Source organism: Psammomys obesus, unplaced genomic scaffold, assembly GCF_907164565.1.
Source record: "Psammomys obesus unplaced genomic scaffold, mPsaObe1.curated_primary_1811, whole genome shotgun sequence".
Lineage (NCBI taxonomy): Eukaryota > Metazoa > Chordata > Mammalia > Rodentia > Muridae > Psammomys > Psammomys obesus.
In genome coordinates this window covers 5,362,243-5,383,194 of record NW_026592510.1, presented here as the reverse complement: position 1 = coordinate 5,383,194, position 20,952 = coordinate 5,362,243, and the positions used below count along the sequence as shown (strand labels likewise).

Below are 20,952 nucleotides of genomic sequence, written 5' to 3'. Positions count from 1 at the left end.
GCAATATTTTATCCAGCTGATAAATTATATTTTATGTTTAAGTTCTATATTTGAAAATAATATAGTCATTCAGTCATCGACTTTATACTTGATTTGAGGGTCTAGCCTAGTGTCATACGCCTTTAATCTCAGCACCCAAGATGCTGAGGTAGGTGGATCTCGGTAAGTGCCAGACCAGTCTGATGTACAGAGTGAGTTCCAGGCCAGCTTGATCAACAGTGAGTTACAGGACAGCTAGAGCTACATGGAAAGAGCCTGTCTCAACAAACAAAACAACAACAACAAAACCAAAACAACAGCAAAGACAACTGATCTGAGCATTTGTCTGATATGTAAAAACTGGTAGGTGTTAGGGAAGGTGATACACGCCTGTAATCCCAGCAAGCCTGGTCTACAAAGTCAGTCTAGGTCAGCCATAGCTACACAAAGGAACCTTGCCTCGAAAAACCAAAAAAAGAAAAAGACAAAAATTGGTAGCCATTGTAAGACATATAGGTACAGACTTTTACACAATACATGTTTTCATTAAGAAACTTTAGTAGAGCCAGGCATGGTAGTATAGGCTTTTAATCCCAGCACTCAGAAGACAGAAGATCTCGGTGAGGCCAGCCTGGTCTACAAAGTGAGTCCAGGACAGCCAAGGCTATATAGAGAAACCATGTCTTGGAAAAAACCTAAAACCAAAATCTTAGAAGTACAAACAGCATCACTGAAGTAAAAATTAGTAATTGTCAGGGATTAAACTAGACAGTGAGGATAAAGTTTTGATTCCAGATGTCCCTGTACCTTCTGAAGGAGGCCGGCTATTGGAGAGCCCACGCTGGTTTGCTTTTCCCACACTTCAGCTGGGACTAGCATCCTTCAGGTATGTGGGAGACAGGAGCTATCTAGTCCGTAAAGGAGTTAACAGTTGAAGGTGACCCTCATTTAGAACTTTGAATAGGTGTGAAAAGAGGATGTGGGCATTCTTGCTCATGTCACAATGTTGGACATTATTGTGACTTAAGTATCCAGCATATGACTATGATTGGACTGCCCTTGAAATACCCACACAGGATTCCAGAGGCAAAAGCAGCTCACTGAAGCCCTTAATTGAGACACTGGTATGCTGTAAGACTATTTTATTGAAAGACACAAAACCAACTTCACAGCCAGGTGATAGTGGTGCACGCTTTGAATTCCACCATTTGGGAGGCAGAGGCAGGCAGAGTTTGGGGCCAGTCTGATCTACAGAGTGAGGTTCAGGATAGGCAGAGTAACCCTGTTACAGGGAAAACAAAAACAAACAACAACAACAACAAAAACCCTATCTTCAAGATGGGTTTATTATGATGGTTTATAGGACCTTAGCACCCGTGAATTACTATCAACAAGTAACTGATAGTAATCATTCAGCATGTTTTGAAGCAACTTATCAATGTAAAACCAAGGTGTTAAGGTGGCAGCAAAGAGGGCACTTTGTTATGGGTCCGTTTAGATCAAACACAACTCAAACACCAGGCCAAATGCAGATGACAAAAGTTTGTTGTAATCAAGCTGCTGCTGACCAGTCATCAGTGCTGCAGACAATTCGGGAGCTGAACTTGGGAATACTCCCAACCCCACTGAGCCAGAATGTTACAGAGCTTTTAAGCTTGAAAACCACAGACATCTATGCCAAGTTACAGCTACATCTTTTCCACAAATCAGAATTTAGGGATAAGGGACTTCCTTAGGAACATGTCTTTGTGGTATACACATCCTGTTCTCATTGGTTGATGTGTTCAGCTGTGGCGGGGAGACTTGCCCAGCATTCATGTCTCAGCTTGCCAACCAAGATGTCAGTTACCCAGAGAGGTCTTGGGAACCTAAACTTTATTTGACCCTTATTCAAAATGGAATTTTAATTCAAAATGACTTCAGTTTGGCCCCTTCTTACAATTTCAAATACAATACCTGCATTCAATTGACATATTCTATGACATGCCAGGTTTTGCAACTCTTCCCTCCCTCCCTCCTCTCCATTCCTCCTGCTCTCCATCGTTCCTGCTCTTCATTCTTCCCTCTCTTTGCTTCTTTCCCCACAACCCTATAAGATGGGTCCTGCTATTACCTTACTTTAAGATGAGGACATTGGAATATAGAAAGATTAAGTAATTATCTAATAGCTCAGGACTGGGAAGTAGCTGTGCAAAATTCTAAAGCAACCTCTGTTTCCAGAAGTGGTGCTTTTAAACCTTCAAGTCAAATAGACTCCCAGGAGCTTATGATACGAGTGCATGTAATACAAACTTTCCTTTTCAGAGTGAGAGCAGGGAACGTTGGGCTGGCTACTTTTATGTGATCTCGACATAAGCTAGAGTCATTTGGGATGCACCCACAACTGGCCTATGCACAAGCCTGTGTAGCGTTTTCTTGATTGATATTGACATGGAAGGGCACTGAGGGAAGTGCCACCCACGTGCCAGTGGTCCTGGGTGCTATTAGAAAGCAGGCTGAGCAGGCCACGAGTAAGTAGCACTCCTCCATGGTCTGTACTTCAGTTTCTATGTCCACGTCCCTGCCTTAGTGCTTGCCCTGGCTTCCCTTCATTATGGATGTGATCAGACATGTAAACTAGAAACTCCCTCCACTTCAAGTTGCTTTTGCCCATTGTATTCACCTCAGCAATAGAAACCCTAGGAAAAAGTGAATAAGGAAGCAAAAAATGACTCCTCTTAAGCATTCCCCATAAGCCAACATCAAAAAAGCATCTAACTTGGAATGTGAAATATATGCACAAAATGAATTTATTTGAACACAAGAACAAAAGTACAGCAATTGCAGAAAAATGGCTGGTACTGTTGATCATCATGTTAAGTGAAATACGCTAGACTCAGGCAGACAAATAGCATGTTATCTCTCACACTCTGGATTTAAAAAAAAAGAGAGAGAGAGACATACAAATAAAAGGATGTTGTGGCTTAAACCTGAACTAGCCCCATAGGCTCCTGTTCTGATTCTTGGTGGCTAGTTTGAAGCACCATTTCTGGTGGTAGTGGGTCACTGAGGTGGTCCTCTGAAGGTTATATCTGGGTCACTGAGGCAGTTTTCTGAGGATTATATCCAGGCTAGTTCTCTGCTTCCTGTCCAACACCTTATGAAAAGTTTTTGCTCCACGGCCATAAACCCCATTGTGTCTTTCCTATCTTGATGGACTGAGAATGTGAACCCACGTAAACCTGTTCTCCCTGAAGTTGTTTCTGTCAGGCATTTGGTTACACAGTCCGCAGGTAAAACACTCACACACATAAAAGAAAAGTTAAGATAGATAGATGGATAGATAGATAGATAGATAGATAGATAGATAGATAGATAGACAGACAGATAAATGGAAATGCCCTGTTGTTCGAATGAGAATGGAGTTATGGAGAAGTATCAAGTGAAAGCCCGAAGTTGGAAATCATTTGCCAACAGGTGGCAATCCAATTTAATATCCGCGGCTACGGCGTGCGTTCTTTCAGATGTATACTCTGACTAGTAAAGCCTTTTTTCTCTCCTGGTGGAGAGGGTATTTACAAGAACACTGCATTCACTCCTGAGGTTGGCACCTGCCTGGGCATGTCTGGTGGACTAACAGGGTGAGTCTGCGGGGAGAGTGCTTTCAGGATACTAAAAACCTGAGGAAATTTCCTTCAGGCAGAAAACTGCAGAAATGATCATAAAGCCTCAGCTGTTAGAGGAGATGGCTGATTTCAGCACGCGTGATAGCAAAGCAGTATTGGGCCAGCGGTAAGAAATGTGTGAGAGCTGTTTAAGTCGCTCACACCTGTCGATCACCTAGGAGTAGCGGATGATCAATCATTATAATCAACTCTTTATTACTTGCATGCAGTGCTTACCCCAGTGTCTTCGTAGAAACCAAGGGGTCTTTAGAAGATATTTGCTCTCTCATGACCTCACACATTTCTGATGTTAGTAACAGTAAGTGCTGCTAGTTATTTTCTCTCTCGTCCTTGACGTGTGTGTGTGTGCGCGCGCGTGCGTGTGTGCGTGCGATGGTACACATATAAAGGTCAAAGGGCAGCCTGCAGGAGTTGGTTCTCTCCTTTTACCATGTAGATTCCAGGGACTGAACTCAGATCTTTGAACTTGACAGAAGTACCTTTTGCCCTCTGAGCCATCTCATGGGCCTTTCCTTCTTTTTCTTGTGATAGCAACTTGCTTTACCGCCCAGTCCAGTGGATACAAGGTAGAAGACTACTATTTCCCTTCCTCCTCCTCCTCTTCCTTTTTGTTTGTTTTTTTGAGACAGGCTTTTCTGTGTAGCCTTGGCTGTCCTAGACTCATTTTGTATACTAGACTGGCCTGGAACTCACAGAGATCCACCTGACTCTGCCTCCCAGAGTGCTGGGATTACAAGTCTGTGCCAACCTGGCTGCAAGCTGGACTTCTCTATCAGGCCACTGAGTAAGCTGACACTGACACCTCACAAGACCAGCTCCATTGTTATTGCTTTTATTACAGTCCCATTTTATACATTTTTCTAATTTTTAATGGTGTCAGTGAGAAAATAGGAATTAATTTTCTTTTTTGTTTCTATTTTTTGGTTTTGTTTTTTTGAGACAGAGTTTCTCTGTATATTCTGGGTTGTCTTGGAACTCACCATGTAGCCCACCAAGCTTGACAAGCCTGGAACCTGCATGCTGAAAAGAAATGAACAACCTCTACAAGTTGTTCTCTGACTGCCACATGTGGTCTGTGGGAGACACACACATCATACATACATACATACACACATACAGACATGTGTGTATGTGTGTGTTTACATAGAACATCATAAATCAGGATTTAAAAAGTCAGTTATATCCACTTATCACCATGGAAATATCTTGAGTTTTAGTAACTACTGGTTAAATCTGGCCCATTCTTCTCACATTTTCCATCCCTCTCACTTCTCAACAAAGCACAGGAGGGCCACGGGCTCTGTGGCATCACTAAACTCCGGTCCTGAACCGAGCAGTGATCAATTGTGATGATGTAGTTGGCACAGCTGTCTGACAGGGTTTAATTATTGTGCCTTCTGGGAGGTAAGGGAAGGCAACAGGGTTCTGGCCTACCTGGAGAGGGGAAATAAGTTCTTATTTTCTTCGGCGGTGTCCTGATTCACTTTCTATTGCTGTTTGTGATAAACAACAGGACCAAATCAAGTTGGGGAGGAAAGGATTTATTTGGTTTATCCATCTCAGATCACAGTCAATCCTGAGGCAAGTCAGGGCAGAAATCGACACAGAGGCCCCGGCGGGATGCTGCTCACCGACTTGCTCCCAGTGGCTCAGTCAACCTGCTTCCTAATACAAATCCATGCCCAGGATGGCACTGTCCACAGTGGGTTAATCCCTCCCACATCAATCTTTCATTTCAAACATTACCCTGTAGGTCAAATCCGAAGGAAGTATTTTCTCAGTTGAGATCCTCTCTTCCCAGATGAACCTGGCTTGTGTCAAGTTAACAAAAATCTAACCAGCACAAGTAGGAAGGATGGATAGCGATCTAGCCAACATTCAATGAAGAAGTAAGCAAACACCATCCCTACCAAGGAACTGATTTTGTGGCAATCCAGATCGATTCAGGAATTGCCTCCTGTAAGAAAAAAAAAGCACAATGTTCATCAATAGCAAGAACATTCCTCACCTACTGACATTAATTTTACCCTTCTCTTTCTATTTAGGGAAATGTACTCAGACATTTGAATATTTTGAAAATTATTTTCTAAACCAGGTTAAAAAATTTTTTTAAAAGCAATGGTGCCACATACCTTTAATCCTAGCACTCAAAGGGGGTTGAGTTCCAGGGTAGCCAAGGGTACACACAGAATGCCCCCCAAAAACAAAAACTAAAAAAGAAAGAAAAACTATTCATTCCATTTACAGTTTTTTTTTGTTTGTTTTTAGAATTCTGTGTCTCTGCGTGGGTATGTGTACCTGGGTTCACGTGACTGTGGAGGTCAGAGGCTTTATTCCTGGAGCTGGAGTTAAAGGCAGTTATAAGCCACCAGGCATGCCTTCAGGGAATCTATGTCAGGTCCTCTGCAAGAGCCATTTACACTCTTAGCCACTGAGCAAACATTCTAGCCCTAACATTAACATTTAGAAGTAACATTTGTTTTTTGTTTTTTTTTTCTCTTGAGACAATGTCTCTTGTAGCCCAGGCTGGCCTTGAAACTGCTGTGTAACTGAGGATGTCCTTGAACTCTTGATTCTCCTGCTGAGATTACAGGTGTGGGCTACCATGCCCCCCAAAAGTAGTATGATTAAATGTACACAACAGGATGTGAATATCACAGTGATTTGATACTCACCGTTATCCTCCAGAGACTCCTCCTTAAAAATCTCCAAACTAAAACAAATTGTCAAACGTTCTTAACCACAATGCTCCCATGTGTTAAAAATTCTGAGTTACTGTATTATTATTTTAATATCTAATTGATAAATTATAACTTTTAAATGTTGGATTATTATTATTATCACATTATTAGCTTTTTGAGATAGGTTCTTGCTATGCAATCCTGGCTGTTCTGGAATTCATTTTGCAGGTTACGATGACCTCAAACTTGTGGGTGCTATAACCCGTCTCTGTCTCTAGAATGCTAACATTATAGGTGATCATTGCCATATGGCTGACAATATTGGTGATCAGTAGGGCTTTAAAAATTGATTATATGTCATACATGAACCTTGTATATTTTTTATAAGGCGTCAAGGCTGGCAACAGATCGCCTATCCTTATTTTATGAACACTGGGTAGCAGTATTCATAAATATGAGTAGATGGTGATGGAAGGAAATGTTGTTATTCCACTCATTTATTTCAAAACTTTCCAAATCACTTTCTAACATCAGTTTCTAACATCACATGGTTTTAGTTTCAATAACTTATCAATGGACAATTTGAATAAACTCTTCTTCAATTTATCAGAAAAAAATTGCTTTCAAAAGAATTTGTTAGTGAAAAAATCATTCCGTTTCCCACTACTAATTTCATTAGATGTTTCTCCTTAGTTCCTTCCAGGTTTTACACTTCAGAATACAGTCCTTTCCATGGGGGTTTGTCTCTGGGACCACGCTCTCCATTCCAGCAAATGTGTGCTCATGGCCCACATATACAGAATTTCCATATAGCCTGTATTTAGAGCTCCATGTAAATCATTTACAGATTACCTGTAACACCCAAATACAATGTAAACGTTATGCTATGTAAGTAGTTGTTACACTTGTTCTAGAGAATAACATTTAGAAACAGTCTATACATATTCAGAATAGAGGTCACTTTTTTCCTGAGGTATGTTTGACCCATGTTTTGGCTGAATCCACAGGTGCAGAGCTCCAGGGTACAGAAGCTCACTGTACATTGTGTCAGCATTCAGATGCCTTCTCTTTTTAAGTGGGAGAACCTGCTACTGTGAAAGAGGAGATGGACAGGGAGCTAGGAAAACCACTAGACTGGTTTTTTGGAAGACAGGGTGTAGGGGCAAGTGCCCGTGACAGTTAAAGATATGGAAGCGCTGCCTGTAACACTAAGAGCATTGTTTCTCACTGCTGATGCTCCTACTCAGAGTGGCTGGTGCTGCTATCTCACTGTTGTGCTTCTCAAGACCTGGGAACAGTTGCTTTGGAAACCCGTAGGTTTAAGTTGTATACATTTCATTTATTTTAGGTATACGGGTGTTTTTCTTGAAAATGTGTGTGTGCCACATGTGTGTGTACCCATGGAGACCAGAGGCGGCACTGGATCACCTGGACTGGAGGTAACAGATGTGAGCTGCCTCCATGGGTGCTGGAACTGAAGGCAGGTCCTTCAAGAGAGGAGTGAGTACTCTTTAATTGCTGAGCCATCTCTCTAGCCCTCATATCTTCAATTTTTAGGCAGCCCTGTCATGCCTTTATTCAGATAACTGGTGACTGTTAAGGGACAGCCCTTCAGAGTACTGTGAGGCACTTAATTAATTTCTAGGGCTTATGACAACCTCTGTAAGTATTTCTATTTGTGAGTTCCATGTTTGTTTCCTTTTCTAAAAAGATTTATTATTTATATAGCATTCTGCCTGCACGTGTACCAACACACCAGAAGAGGGCACCAGATCTCACTATGAGCCACCATGTGGTTGGTGGGCCTTGAACTTACCCCTTTGAACAGCCAGTGTTCTTAACCTCAGAGCCATCTCTCCAGCCCCCATGTTTGTTTTTTTTAAAGGTATCCTCTACACGAAAGGGAAAAGATGGCACTATAATTCACTTAACACTCTGTACCCCAAAGCTCAAAAACTTTAAAGTCCTTCTTTGTCCTTTTTAAACTGCAAAGCAAACAGATGTCTGGCACAAGAAGGTTATTAGACGTATTCTGCAGTCTTGGAGAACCAGGGTCAAGATTTCTTGGCCTAACTTAAGATATAGACTCAAACCAAGGATACTGTCAAAGGAGATTGATGTTGGAAAAAAAAAAAATGGGGGAAGAAGTTCAAATTTCTGTATATAGTTGAAAAGAACAGTGCATTTCTAAAGTAACATACAAAATAAATGTATTTCCCCCCAAAATCAGTATGATGGGTTTTTGTAAGACAGGAGAGTTTCATTCAGATACAGCTCAGACAGAAAGTTTAGGTGGATGTGGTAGCTCATACCTGTAATCCCAGCCCAGAGGAAGAGTCATCATGAAACCAAAGCCAGCCTGGGCTACATAGCAAGACCCTGTCACAGAAGGTTAATGAATAGATGTAGAAACTTGAATGTGCCAAATTCAAATTGCAGGAAAAGTTAAGCAGTTAACAGCTAAGTTGACCGTTTAATGCTCAGTACTATAAAAATACACAAGCTTTGAAATGCAGACACTCTTGTATCTTACAAATAACAAGGCCACAAGAACATATTAATAATATACAATTAACTCAGTAGCCAAGATCCACAAAAGAAAACTGTCTGTTTACTGTATTTAGAAAAGACAGAATTTCTAAGTTGGGTCTGACATTAGGCTTTTCGATAGTGTTCTTTGTGAGGTTCTTAGCAGACATAGAAACCTCAGTTACAGTGGGAATACTGTATTTTACAAACTTACTTTATGGATCCTGACACACTGTTTTAATAAAAGAAAAAGCAAAAATTTCCTGAACTGGAAAAGGTCTATATGTGTTTTCAGCTGTTATTTAGTATAACCATGGAACTCATTAATAGTCTATGACTAGGTAGCAAAGTCAGGTTGAAAAAATTAAAGATACCAGCACTTGGGAGGCAGAGGCAAGTGGATCTCTGTGAGTCTGAAGTCAACCTGGTCTACATAGCAAGTTCCAGGACAGCCAGGACGACACAGAGAAACCTTATCTCATAAAAGTAAAACAAACAAACAAAGAAATGGTATTCTGTTCATATGATGGGAAAATCAAAGGGCACCAAACAACAGCATAATGGCATCTTGAAATAGAAGGATAAAGAATGGAGGGATAGGTAGGCAAGAGAGAAGGCATGAAAACAGGAAAGTGGATGTGGAAATGAAACAAACAAAAACGATTAAAGGTACAGCAGCTGTTCCCTCTGGCCTTCTCTTACAAATTGTGTGTGTGTGTGTGCGCTGAGTTTTGTTGTTTGTTTGTTTTTGAGACAAGATCACACTATGTAATTCTGGCTCTGTCCTAGAACTCACCAAGTAGACCAGGCTGGCCTGGAACTCAGAGATCCACCTGCCTCTGCACTGCTGAGTGGGAGATTAAAGGTGCCTTATATACTGATATTTGTACACGACAGAAGAGGAAGAAATATAAAGAACCAGTGTGGAAAGAGAGCTCTGTTTCTAGGGAGGAATGGTGAGTCACTGGAGACTTTTACCCACATGCATGTAATACTTGAATAAATGCCTTGGTATTGTGGGATCTAGTTTTGGGGGTGGAAATAAAAAGGTAACAGTCATACATATCTGTGGAAGAAGAGGTAAGGAAGCAGGCTGCTACTATCTTACCCTAGCACAAGCAGGTCGCTGACAGCTAAGAGTAAACCCTCTTCCCAGGCCTTTGGAGCAGAGATGGTGGCAGCATGCTCATTGACTCCAACCCCTCAGCAGGTGGCAGCGTTCCCTTTGTTCTTTGGTGAAGTTCAGTGCTTTCTTCCAAAGATCGTTCTTCTCGCGACCCCTTCTTTTCTTTTTTTCTTCATTCCTCTTCTTTTCACAGTCCTCACTGATATGTGCCTTCTTCATACATTTGGAAAATACTTTTCCAATGATCTTCAAAACTGAGGAACTGTAACTTTACGATGAGGCAATTCATGTTTCCACGTTTAATTCTTAGGGGACTCATCCTTGAAACTAACTTCAGGCTACATAGGGCAGACCATGAACGCAGATCACATCTTGTCTCCATATCACCTGTCCAACTCTAGAGCTGGAATGCCATGAAAAGCCATCTCTAGTCAAACCTCGCAGTGTTAACTTGCTCACGTTAGCATAGAAGTTAAGTTTTTGCCCATTTTTTTGTTTTACTGCAAAGGTATTTGGAAACTTCCCAGGCTTGTCACTGGCTCTTATATAACGGGAACATGTTAAACCACTGGTCCTAGTTCCTTTGCTTGTACGATGCAGGGTCTTTGAGACTTCTCGATCTTCCATCCTTATATCACAGAGCAGTCTGCCACCATGTAGGATGGAAGAAGGCTGTGCTGCTGCAGAAATACAACTATTTTTAGAGAAAAAGAAAATGTCTTATGGGGCTGGAGAGAAGGCTCAGTGGTTAAGAGCACTGGCTGTTCTTCCAAAGGACCCGGGTTCAATTCCCAGCACCCACATGGGAGCTCATAACTCTCTGTAACTCCAGTTCCAGGGGATATGACACTGTCACACACATACAAGCAGGCAGAACACCATAAGATACATACATAAGACAAAAATATACATAAATAAGATAAAAATAACTCATTTAAAAAAAGAGAAAATGTTTCGAGCAGAACATTGCTAAGTAATACAAAGAGTCAAAAACCAAATTGAAGCAGATGATGTAGGGGGAGAGGATACTTGGAATAAGATAGAGCTTATATAACACACAGCACCTCTATAGCACACGGCATCTCTATAGCACACAGTATATTTTCCCAGACAGCATTTTTGGCAGTCACTGAGCAGACCTTAGGTTCAAATGCTGGAAATTTCTTAGTGAGCTCATTTATTTAAAAATGAAATTAGAGTTGATCTTCCTTCCTGGCTATTTTGATATTCTTTTGATAATAAACATTTTTTTAGCTTTAATTTTATTAGGTGAAATAGCTTTTTTTTTTTTACCTTATGAAAACAAAAAATGATCAGTGTAAAAAATCTTCTATAGCCGGGTAGTGGTGGCAAAAGCCTTTAATCCTAGCAGAGGCAGGCAGATCTCTGAGTTCAAGGCGAGTTGGTCTACAGAGAGTTCCAGGACAGCTAGTGAAATACAGGGAAATCCTGTCTCAAAAACAAAACAAAAAAAGAAACAAATAAAGAGACATAGTCTCTCTCTCTGAAATGCTCTCCCTTCCTTTTTGGACTTTTGTTTATTCTCTGTTTTCTGTCATTTAGATAAACATACTTATCTCCGTTTGTATATGTCTTAATATTATGTCATTGAATTTTAATGAATACTTTGAAAAATATATTAACCCTAGGGTAAGGGGTAAATTAAGAAATGATCAGCTTAATGAACAGAACAGAAAACAATTTGCAAATATTCAGTGGCTGATCAAACTATCAACTGACAGTGATGGTTCTTCAGTGAGGCCAACTCTCAGCAGGCTTGACTTGACCAAAGGACGGTGGACAGCTGCGTTTCTAGGAAGAGGATTCTGATTACTGTGGAACACAATCACCAACATCTGTTTCTCCATCCTCTTAATACATACACCATTTCTGGGTGTGGAGGCAGGAGAATCAGAAGTTCAAGACCACTGTCAGCTACAGTGAGTTCCAGGGCAGCCTGGGATAGATAGAAACCTGTCTCAGAGTTTTCCGAGGAAATACAGGGGCTTAGGAGTGTCTCTTTAGTTATCTTGAGAGTCTCAGATAAGAAATGGCCTCAGGGGCCAACTACACAGTATGCCCTTGAGATAAAGATCCAGATGGCCGCACAGGGAGACACTGCACCCATGCTTTTCATGATAGCCAAGTTATGGGCTCACTTTTGGAGCAAGTGCCTGAGGACAGCGAGGCCCTCAGTCATTTTGGCTACCCCAGCTAGGAGTTCTAGACTTGTAGGTGAAACTACCTTGGACATTCCAGATCCAGCCAAACCCTTAGCAGAACAGAACATGTCTTTTCCCTCCATCACAACCGTGGGGAAAAGAATTGACCAGCCATCCCTTCCCCAAGAACTTCGGAGAAACAATGACGGTCGCTTCAAGTCTCTGGGTTTTACTGTGATTTGTTGTGAAGCAATAGATACTTGACTCAGTTATCAAGCCCTGGCATGGTTAACTTGACTTTGTGCCCTGTGAAGAACAGTTTTCAAGCCAAGGATTCAAGTTCCCAAAGCTGACTCATCCTAACGAATGTGGACCCCACTGGCCAGCCACCACTCTATGCATAAAGTTTAGGACAGTAGGGAGCACCTAACAGTCCCAAGTGTTTGTTGACTGAATCACTGAAAGAATGGAGATGAGGGACCCTGTCACCAGGAGGTTAATTTAGGCAGACTTTGTCTGTTTTCTCGTTCAAAAAGGGTACTCCTCCTTTCAAATGTTACCTAGAAGCACTGTGGATATTGATTTCCTTTCAATGGCACTCCAAAACATGGGCTCCTCTGAAACATTTAGTTCCTATTATTAAAAGTGCTAAACCATGTCCCATAGGGCTAGAGCGTGAGTTAAGACCAAAGCAAAAGATCCAGCAGCCAAAGGGAACAGAAATAAAACTCTTGCACGTCACTCCCTGAGTGACAGTTTCTGAGTGCCACATGGGCACAACAAAAGGCTGTTCAGCTCTGTGGTCTCCCAGGAACACCCAGTTCAGTCTCGATTTGCCCGAGACCAACGATTCCATTCAGAACATCTCTTTCCTGACACCGGAAAGGTGACAGTACCATTTGCAAAAGCTTCGGAAGAGGTTTAGGGTATGGAAAGCTTACAGTCAGTTGAACTTTTCTCTTGGAATACAGTGTTTGTATGACTCATAGCAGGGCCTTCTGGAGAAAGTCTGAGCAAACGGTGTTTAAAAGAACATTCACGGGTAAAGGTGTGTGCCATCAACCCTGAGAACCTGCGCTGGGTCCCCAGAAGCTATGTGGAGAGAGGAGAGGACAGACTCTTGCAAGTTGTCCTCCGACATGCGCGAATGTGCCATGGCCTGTGCACATTTGCTAACTAACGCGTTAGTTGCACACACAACAAATAAATGTTAATCAAAACTGAAAACTAAAAGAACAAATAACAGAACAAACAAGAGGAAAGCCTTCAGAACCACAGAACGGGGCAGTTTAAATTCAAAGCCAATTATGTTATCCAGTCCATTATTTTCTGTTATTTAGAAAATGCTCTTCAGGTAAAAATAGAGACGTTTGCTTAAAAATTAAAGCTCCCTTGTTGAAGGGTCAGAGGTGCGGAAAGGAGAAAGGCACAGCGGCTGTGGAGTGCTCACACAGGATGCTTTAGCACAGAGCTACACCAGCACATCAGCCATTCATACTATCCACATCCAGTTCTTGCTGTCCCCCTTATAAAAGGAACCAAGAATTTTCCTCAGACATCTTCTGGGTATAACAAGAATACAGTTTTGGAATCAGCTGTTAGAAACTACAATTAAAGCTGGTTTATCATACTCCATAATTATTCTATATAGTTAAGTCTCCCTGGAGCTTTACATAATTCTCCCTTTGTTATAAGCTTCTGTTTCTCCCTAGGGGGTTTTGAATCCAGACAGGTAAGGAAATGAAGTGCTTGGAAACCAGTGTATTGTAATATCTGTACAGCCAAGGGGATACATTTTCATTTGAACTTGATTTTTTTTTTTTTTTTTTTATTGCTATTTGGACATTTTCCCTCCTGGCCTACTCACATCCTTTGAATGGAGGCTATGTCAGTATTTCCTTCAGAAACATATTTAATGCTGTGAAAGGAAAGGGGGATTTATCAGAAACGCCTAACAAGACCTGATGTTGTCAGCCTGGCCGGCACCTGCCAACACTGGTTATCTACCCATTCACCACTGCAGAGTAGAGGAACCTGACATGCAGGGAAGCAGCTAACTGCTTTCCAGCTCTCTTCCCTCACTTGCAAGTGCTTGTGGGCTGGGGTCGTGTTCCAGCAGCCCAGCAATGTAAAGTACACACATCCCTGTGCTCTAGGAGCGATGCTCTGGGGACAGAAAAGAATCCTTTCCCCCAGCCCAGCATCAGGAAGCTTAGGAATGAATGCCTTTCTTTTTCTGTAGAAGGAAGATTTCCACACTCCTTAGACATTCAGACTAATGTCACACAAGATGGCTCCAGGGAAGAGCAAAAGGCAGAGATGCTAGTAACAGGGACCCTTGGGAGAGGGACAAATGTGGGCCATTTTCCCCTCCTCAACCTGCTTCTCTTGATGTAACTTCATCCTTATTTTCCCCACGAAGTGGTAGACACTCCACTGAGCACAGCTTAGGTTTTTACCACGCATCTCACCTAACACCTAAGTGTAAAATAGATCTCCCTAAGACTCGGCTGTGTGAGCATGATTTACTTACATCTTTAGGAAGCAAATGGAGGCCTTTCTCTATTGTTTTCAGATTGCTCTCCTTAGTGGCCCTGCCTCCCTCAGCTGACCAGAACCGTGCACAAGAACAGCCTGCAATCAACATCAACAGCCAGGGCTAACTCCTGCGGAGAGATCTCAAAAGGATGCATCCAAATGCAAGGTTTGAGTAGCCTCAGAAAGCTCTTAATAGAACTGTAAATATCCCTGGTTTAATTAGCAGTCCTGGAGCTAGGTAATGGCCCGTGGCTCTTTGAGCCAGGCCTCGTGAGGTTTCTAGGCTTCAGGGGCTGCCTGCAACTATGCTGTGCCCATACGCAATTTTCATAAACCCTCGGCTGGCCTTCCTAGACACCTACTCGCAATTACTGCAATACCCATGACAGCTGACTACTATTCTTCAAATTTCTAAAATGACCCAGTGCTTCAGCTTAGGTCTCAAGTCAGATTCTTTAGGATTCAAATTGTCACCCTGAGAACTAAGTCCTCTGGGAAAAGAATTGAGAAAGGAAGAAATCCCTACACTGGTGTTGATGTCATTTTTCTCCAAGCTCAAGGTGATCGCTTGCTTTGTGGCTGGCTGGCCGGTGGAGGAGGAGGGGCTCCAGTTATCAGCCTCTCTGAACCAGCTCTCTCAACCGCGACAGGTCAGCCAATCCCGGCAGTAAGCTTTAACTTGACAGGTTTGTTCTGGGCTGACAGCCATTGACTAGGTGCTCAGATAAAGTCACCTGGCTGAGTCTACAGTAGGTGGGGCGCGCTCACCAGCTCAGGGGCAGTGACTGGAAGTTTGTTGCAACATCGGTAAGCCCAAGCAGCCAGCAGCAACAGGATGATACCCTTTGGCCCCGCGAGTACAGCTCTAGAAAGGGTTCACCTCATTAAGGGAAGGAGATGCGTCAGACCCCCTAGGGCCCGGCCTCTTCTCCCACGGCTGGGAACGCGCGGCGTGGGCAGATCCAGAGCAGGAGGGTCTTGTCCCGGCCTTCTGGCTCGCTCCACGGATTGCAAGCCAAAGTGAGGAACAGCTTGGGGACTCTCCGCATCAGCGTGCACAAACCGGCGGCGGCCAGCAGAGAGGGGTGGCGGGGGCACGTGCTAGGATGTGGGTGCTTGTGTAACCAGCTCCCCAGGCGCCTGGCCCCGACAGCGCTCCGGAGGACCGCTCGTGGGTGCTCTCCTCCGCTCCGACCCGGGAAGAGCGGGGATCCAGCTGCCCACACCGCAGGGAGCACCCAATACAGCAGGGAGGGACGACCTCCTGCCTCAGGAGCAGAGAGGGGAATGGGAATTTGGAAAGTTCCCCAACTAGGACCACACGTGACCTTCTCCTGAAAGTAGTTCCGACCAAGGCTCCGCGTATCCTTCCACCTCGCGTTTGGGCCCTCCCAGGCCCGCTCGCCCCGCCCACTCGCAGGCTGCAGCTTCCGACCGTCCGGTGCTCCACACCGGGGCTCGCTCACCGAGTCTGGAGCGTGCACGACCCCGCCGGGACGGAACCTAGGCACACCGCGATCCAACCGTGCCGGGTTTTCATAGCGCCCACCACGGGGAGGGGTGGCTTAGCCCCCTCCGAGACCGAGCTTGACTGCGATCCGGCGGACCCTCCGCTGCAGGGAGCAGCCGGGCTCCTCACCGGGCGGTGTGTGGGGTGCACCGTATTCACGCAGACCCACCTTCGCCCCCCGAGGGCTGTCCTCTGGGCCCCGAGAGGTGGACGCACACGCCCCGTATGCACAATCATCAGGCTTGGCTGAGAGCGTTCATCTTTCGGGCATGTGAATGCCCGTCCATTTGCTGGGAAGCAAGAGGTGGGGCGGGGAACCGGAGCCCGAGGAGGTGACCCACGCGGGACACACACACGGGGTGGGGGGTTGCTCTTTGTGCAAAGACTGACACCTTGAGGACACCGGTGGGGGGGGCGTGGAGGGGGAGGTGCGCTATCTAGGTAAAGACGGTCGCCCACAAATCCCAGCCAAGCCCTGCAATCTGACCACGGCGCGGGGCAGGGGACGCCAGCCGACCCGACCGGACCCGGGGACGGAGGCAGGAAGGGTGTCCCCGCCGCAGGGCCCCGCGCCCGAGGCTCCCGGGGCAGCGGGGCCGGCTAGCCCGGTGCGCCCGTGAGCCGGTCACCGAGCCCTCCCCGCGGCGCCCCTCCCCTGCTCCCCTCCCCCGGCCCGGCGCCCGCCTCTCCCGCCTCCCCTCCGGCTCCGCGGGCGCCCGGCTCTCCCGGCGGGGCGGCGGAGGGGGCGGGCGCCGGGCCGGCGCACGGTGATGTGGCGGGACTCTTTGTGCACTGCGGCAGGATACGCGCCCGGGCGTCGGGACGCGGCCGCGCTCGGCTCTCTCCTCTCGGAAGCTGCAGCCATGATGGAAGTTTGAGAGTTGAGCCGCTGCGAGGCCAGGCCCGGCGCAGGCGAGGGAGATGAGAGACGGCGGCGGCCGCGGCCCAGAGCCCCTCTCAGCGCCTGTGAGCAGCCGCGGGGGCAGCGCCCTCGGAGAGCCGGCCGGGCGGCGGCGGCGGCAGCGGCGGCGGGCCTCGCCTCCTCGTCGTCTGTTCTAACCGGGCGGCCTCCGAGCGGCTTCGGAGAGAGACGGTGGAAGCCGCGGGCTCGGGCGGGAGCCGGCGCGGGCTCGGCGGCTGCACCTCCCGCTCCTGGAGCGGGGGGGAGAAGCGGCGGCGGCGGCGGCCGCGGCTCCGGGGAGGGGGTCGGAGCCGCCTGTCACCATTGCCAGGGCTGGGAACGCCGGAGAGTTGCTCTCTCCCCTTCTCCTGCCTCCAACACGGCGGCGGCGGCGGCGGCACGTCCAGGGACCCGGGCCGGTGCTGAGCCTCCCGTCCGCCGCCGCCGCACACCCCCTGGCCCGGGCTCCGGAGGCCGCCGGAGGAGGCAGCCGCTGCGAGGGTTCTCCGTCTTCTCCCCATTCCGCTGCCCCGGCTGCCAGGCCTCTGGCTGCTGAGGAGAAGCAGGCCCAGTCGCTGCAACCATCCAGCAGCCGCCGCAGCAGCCATTACCCGGCTGCGGTCCAGGGCCAAGCGGCGGCAGAGCGAGGGGCATCGGCGACCGCCAAGTCCAGAGCCATTTCCATCCTGCAGAAGAAGCCTCGCCACCAGCAGCTTCTGCCATCTCTCTCCTCCTTCTTCTTCAGCCACAGGCTCCCAGACATGACAGCCATCATCAAAGAGATCGTTAGCAGAAACAAAAGGAGATATCAAGAGGATGGATTCGACTTAGACTTGACCTGTATCCATTTCTGCGGCTGTTCCTCTTTGCTTTTCTGTCACTCTCGTAACGTGGGAGTAGACGGATGCGAAAATTTTCCGTAGTTGGGGTGACTATAACGTTTAATACCGGTCGCATTTCTAGATCGTGTATTTTGTGTCTCTACGTCTGGTTAACCCAGGGAGTGTTCGGCTAGACGGAACTCATGCCTGCTTGCAAGTGTCAAGGCACGGATTGGTTTCTTGTCTCGCTCTGTGGTCTCTTCCTGAAATCTATTGTCCGTTAATGCAAGAGTACTGTGCTCTGGATTAACCAGCTCGTTAATCCAGTCATCTAGACGAACAAAAAAAAAAAAAAAAAAAACAAAACAAAACCAGACCCTTTGAGGGTTGTGCATATTTCGATTAGATCGTGACTTAGGCCCTAGATCTAGGGTGTAGATCAGATTAAAATGAAAGTCCGAGCTGCACGTAGGCATATTGCCTCAGAATCTTGCAGTGATTGTTTTTAGTTTCCTGGGTTGCATTGGTGGATTTTTTTCTAAAATGTGACTTGGCTGATTTGCATAACTTTATAGGCATAGTCATCTTCAGCATAGATGGTGCACATTTGAGGTTAAAAGTAGGTTTGTGTGTTTAAACTGAGCCGATTACAACTTTGGAGCTGCCTTTAGGAGTTTTGTAGTTTGAAATCAGTAGTGCCAGAATATGTGTGATTGGAGCTTTTAATAGAACTTTGTTAAATTATACATTCTTTCCCGAGGAGACGGCGGATAGGATATGGAATTTGCATTTCAGTGGTATTTTACATTCATTTGGCCTTGTCATACACGATGGAATGGACAGTTTTTGATCCCAGATGATGGTGTCCGTGTGAGTTCAAGGATACTGTGTGTGGCAAATGATTGCAGAGGTTAAGCCTTAGCTCTGACATGAAATCTAAGCATTAGCGTGAACTGGAATCTGCTGCTCGTATTTTTTGTCTCAGGTGCTCTGACCCGAATGACTGTCCATGGGTTTTGCCTTGATTTGTGTAGGCTGTCAAGTGTAGTTTAGCCAGCTCATGTCCAGAAATCATGTCCTGGCAAGGATGGAGCACTGGCTCCAGCCTGTAGGTATGCCAGCTTTCTGCATGCAGTAATTTACTGAGTCAGCTTGTTGAATAAGATAGAAACCCAAGAATTTTAACGGTGTGTAATTCCGATTGTCTAAAAGTTAGGCCTTTGTACTTCAAAAGTTCGTGGTTATCTTAAAGCATTTATCTCTGCAGTTTCAGGTACGGTGCTGGTTTTGATCAGGGGTAGGAAAGAGAGCCCTCCTCTTTTTGCAGAGTGGGAAGTTTTGACAGAAATTGAGAGCCTTTTTGAGGGGGCCGGGTGTGTAAGGTGTGTGAAAATACAAGTTGCTGGTCTGAAGTGACTGGGGCTTTAAGATCTATTGGGCCTTTTGTTACAACCCAAAATTTTGTGATAGGACTTGTAGCAATGAACAATATTTAGTTAAAATTACGTAATTGCATAATTTTTAACAAGGTATTCTTGGTAAAAGTTATTTCTTAGTAAATATTAGTAGACATTTTAAGGTAGGAGGGCACAACTTGTTGATACATGTCCTGCTAATAAAATAGAGCATTATGGAGAGGTGGGTTTTGTTTTTGTTTTTTTTTGTTTTTTTTTTTTTGTGCATGTCGTTCTTTTTTAGAAAATATTTTTATTTGGAAGAGGTTTGATATATTGCATTAGCAGCATATAAAATACATAGCTACTTTTTGACCAAGGTTTTGTTTTGAAATGAAGATGAAACTCACTGAAGATTGGGTTCAAAACAGGCTAATTTTCTTTTAAGCTAAAAATACAATAGGAAAGAATACAAATTCGAGTTTGCTTTCATTGAAAAGCTTTACTCAGGATGAACTTGACCTTTCGTAAAGATAATTGGAGAAAATTGAGTTGTCACTTGCTTCAGGAGAGTTTACTTTTGGTGTGAATTAGTGATAATAGTCTTGATCTAGAAGGAACTAGTCAGGTATCTAATGAAAAAGAAAAAGGCTCATGTTCAAAGAAAAATCTAGAATGCCTGGTAGACAGACTTCTCTTAGCTTCCAAAGTATACTTCTTCTTTGGTCTTCTTACTTGATTTAAAATTGTCAGGGGTCCAGAACTTCAAGATTATTTTGCCAGATTTCTGTGTATGAGCAGTGACGTGATTGCAGTTCCTTATTTGATTTCATAGTGCATGGGCTTCTGCACGTGCGATTTATGTGGCCTAGAGCTCTAGAACTGTGCTTTCAGTTAGGACATGCATAGAAAGCAGTATCAAATATTGCGTCAAATGACTAATAACAATTTCTAGAGCTGTGGTTTTATTGAGCCAAATGTTGCTATGAAAAAGAGTCAGTCATGGAAAAGTCATCAAGTCCTTGCTCTTTTGAAACTTGTCCTCCCAGTAATTAGGATAAGCCAGAGGGCTCACTTGGTTCCTCATCAGTGTTTTTTTTGTGTTAGGGGCCAGGGATTAAAATGATCATTGAAGACTTGTACTGGTCAGTGTTGGCAATAGGCTGGCCAAGTTAAATTCCTGTATGAAAGTAAGCGGGATACTTTTATTTGCTAAAGAAGGGTCAACTGTGATGTACTTTCTCAGAGGAAAGTTGAGGAAAATTCAGTTTTTCAAAATCCTTTGCAAAATTGAATTGTAAGAATTTGTTGGCTAGATTTTATTAACAACAGTCTGGAAAATAGGCAGAATGTGAGAATGTCTTCAAGGCACACGGGAGGTTCAGGCGTCTGTTAACAAGTTTTTTGTTTGGTAGATATTCTTTTCAAATACCAATCATGGAAATCTTAGTACCTTATAGTGAGCATAGTGATTATTAATATTAGCTGTTTTGTTACAGGCAAATGATTGTTGAAAGTAATTACAGTTTTTTTTTTTTTTTTTTAGAAGACTCCACAACCTTTATCTTGGTTTTTTTCATAGTCATTTGTGTTTCTTTCCAGAGAAACATGACTACATAATTGCTGTATAATAAGTTGCAAATTTC

The 20,952-nt window shown here is 44.7% G+C and overlaps 3 protein-coding genes across 3 annotated transcripts in view; 2 read left to right on the top strand and 1 right to left on the bottom strand.

The window, feature by feature from the left end:
* The window catches only part of Papss2 (3'-phosphoadenosine 5'-phosphosulfate synthase 2), a 119,231-nt gene extending 112,378 nt beyond the window's left edge, over nt 1–6,853 (top strand). Inside the window, exon 10 of the mRNA XM_055614168.1 lies at nt 6,788–6,853. Coding sequence (XP_055470143.1) covers nt 6,788–6,853 — 66 coding nt within the window. The remainder of the gene's footprint in view (nt 1–6,787) is intronic.
* An 8,685-nt stretch (nt 6,854–15,538) lies between these two features.
* Klln (killin, p53 regulated DNA replication inhibitor) lies at nt 15,539–17,055 on the bottom strand. Its single transcript, XM_055614167.1, is given in 5 exon segments — nt 15,539–15,819; nt 15,821–15,860; nt 15,862–16,037; nt 16,039–16,183; nt 16,820–17,055. Coding segments are annotated over 5 exon segments (825 nt in total). The 3' UTR covers nt 15,539–15,591.
* A 194-nt stretch (nt 17,056–17,249) lies between these two features.
* The window catches only part of Pten (phosphatase and tensin homolog), a gene marked incomplete at its 5' end in the record, with an annotated part of 67,289 nt that continues 63,586 nt past the window's right edge, over nt 17,250–20,952 (top strand). The window contains one exon of the mRNA XM_055614166.1: nt 17,250–17,931. Within this exon, the coding sequence (XP_055470141.1) occupies nt 17,250–17,931 (682 nt within the window). The remainder of the gene's footprint in view (nt 17,932–20,952) is intronic.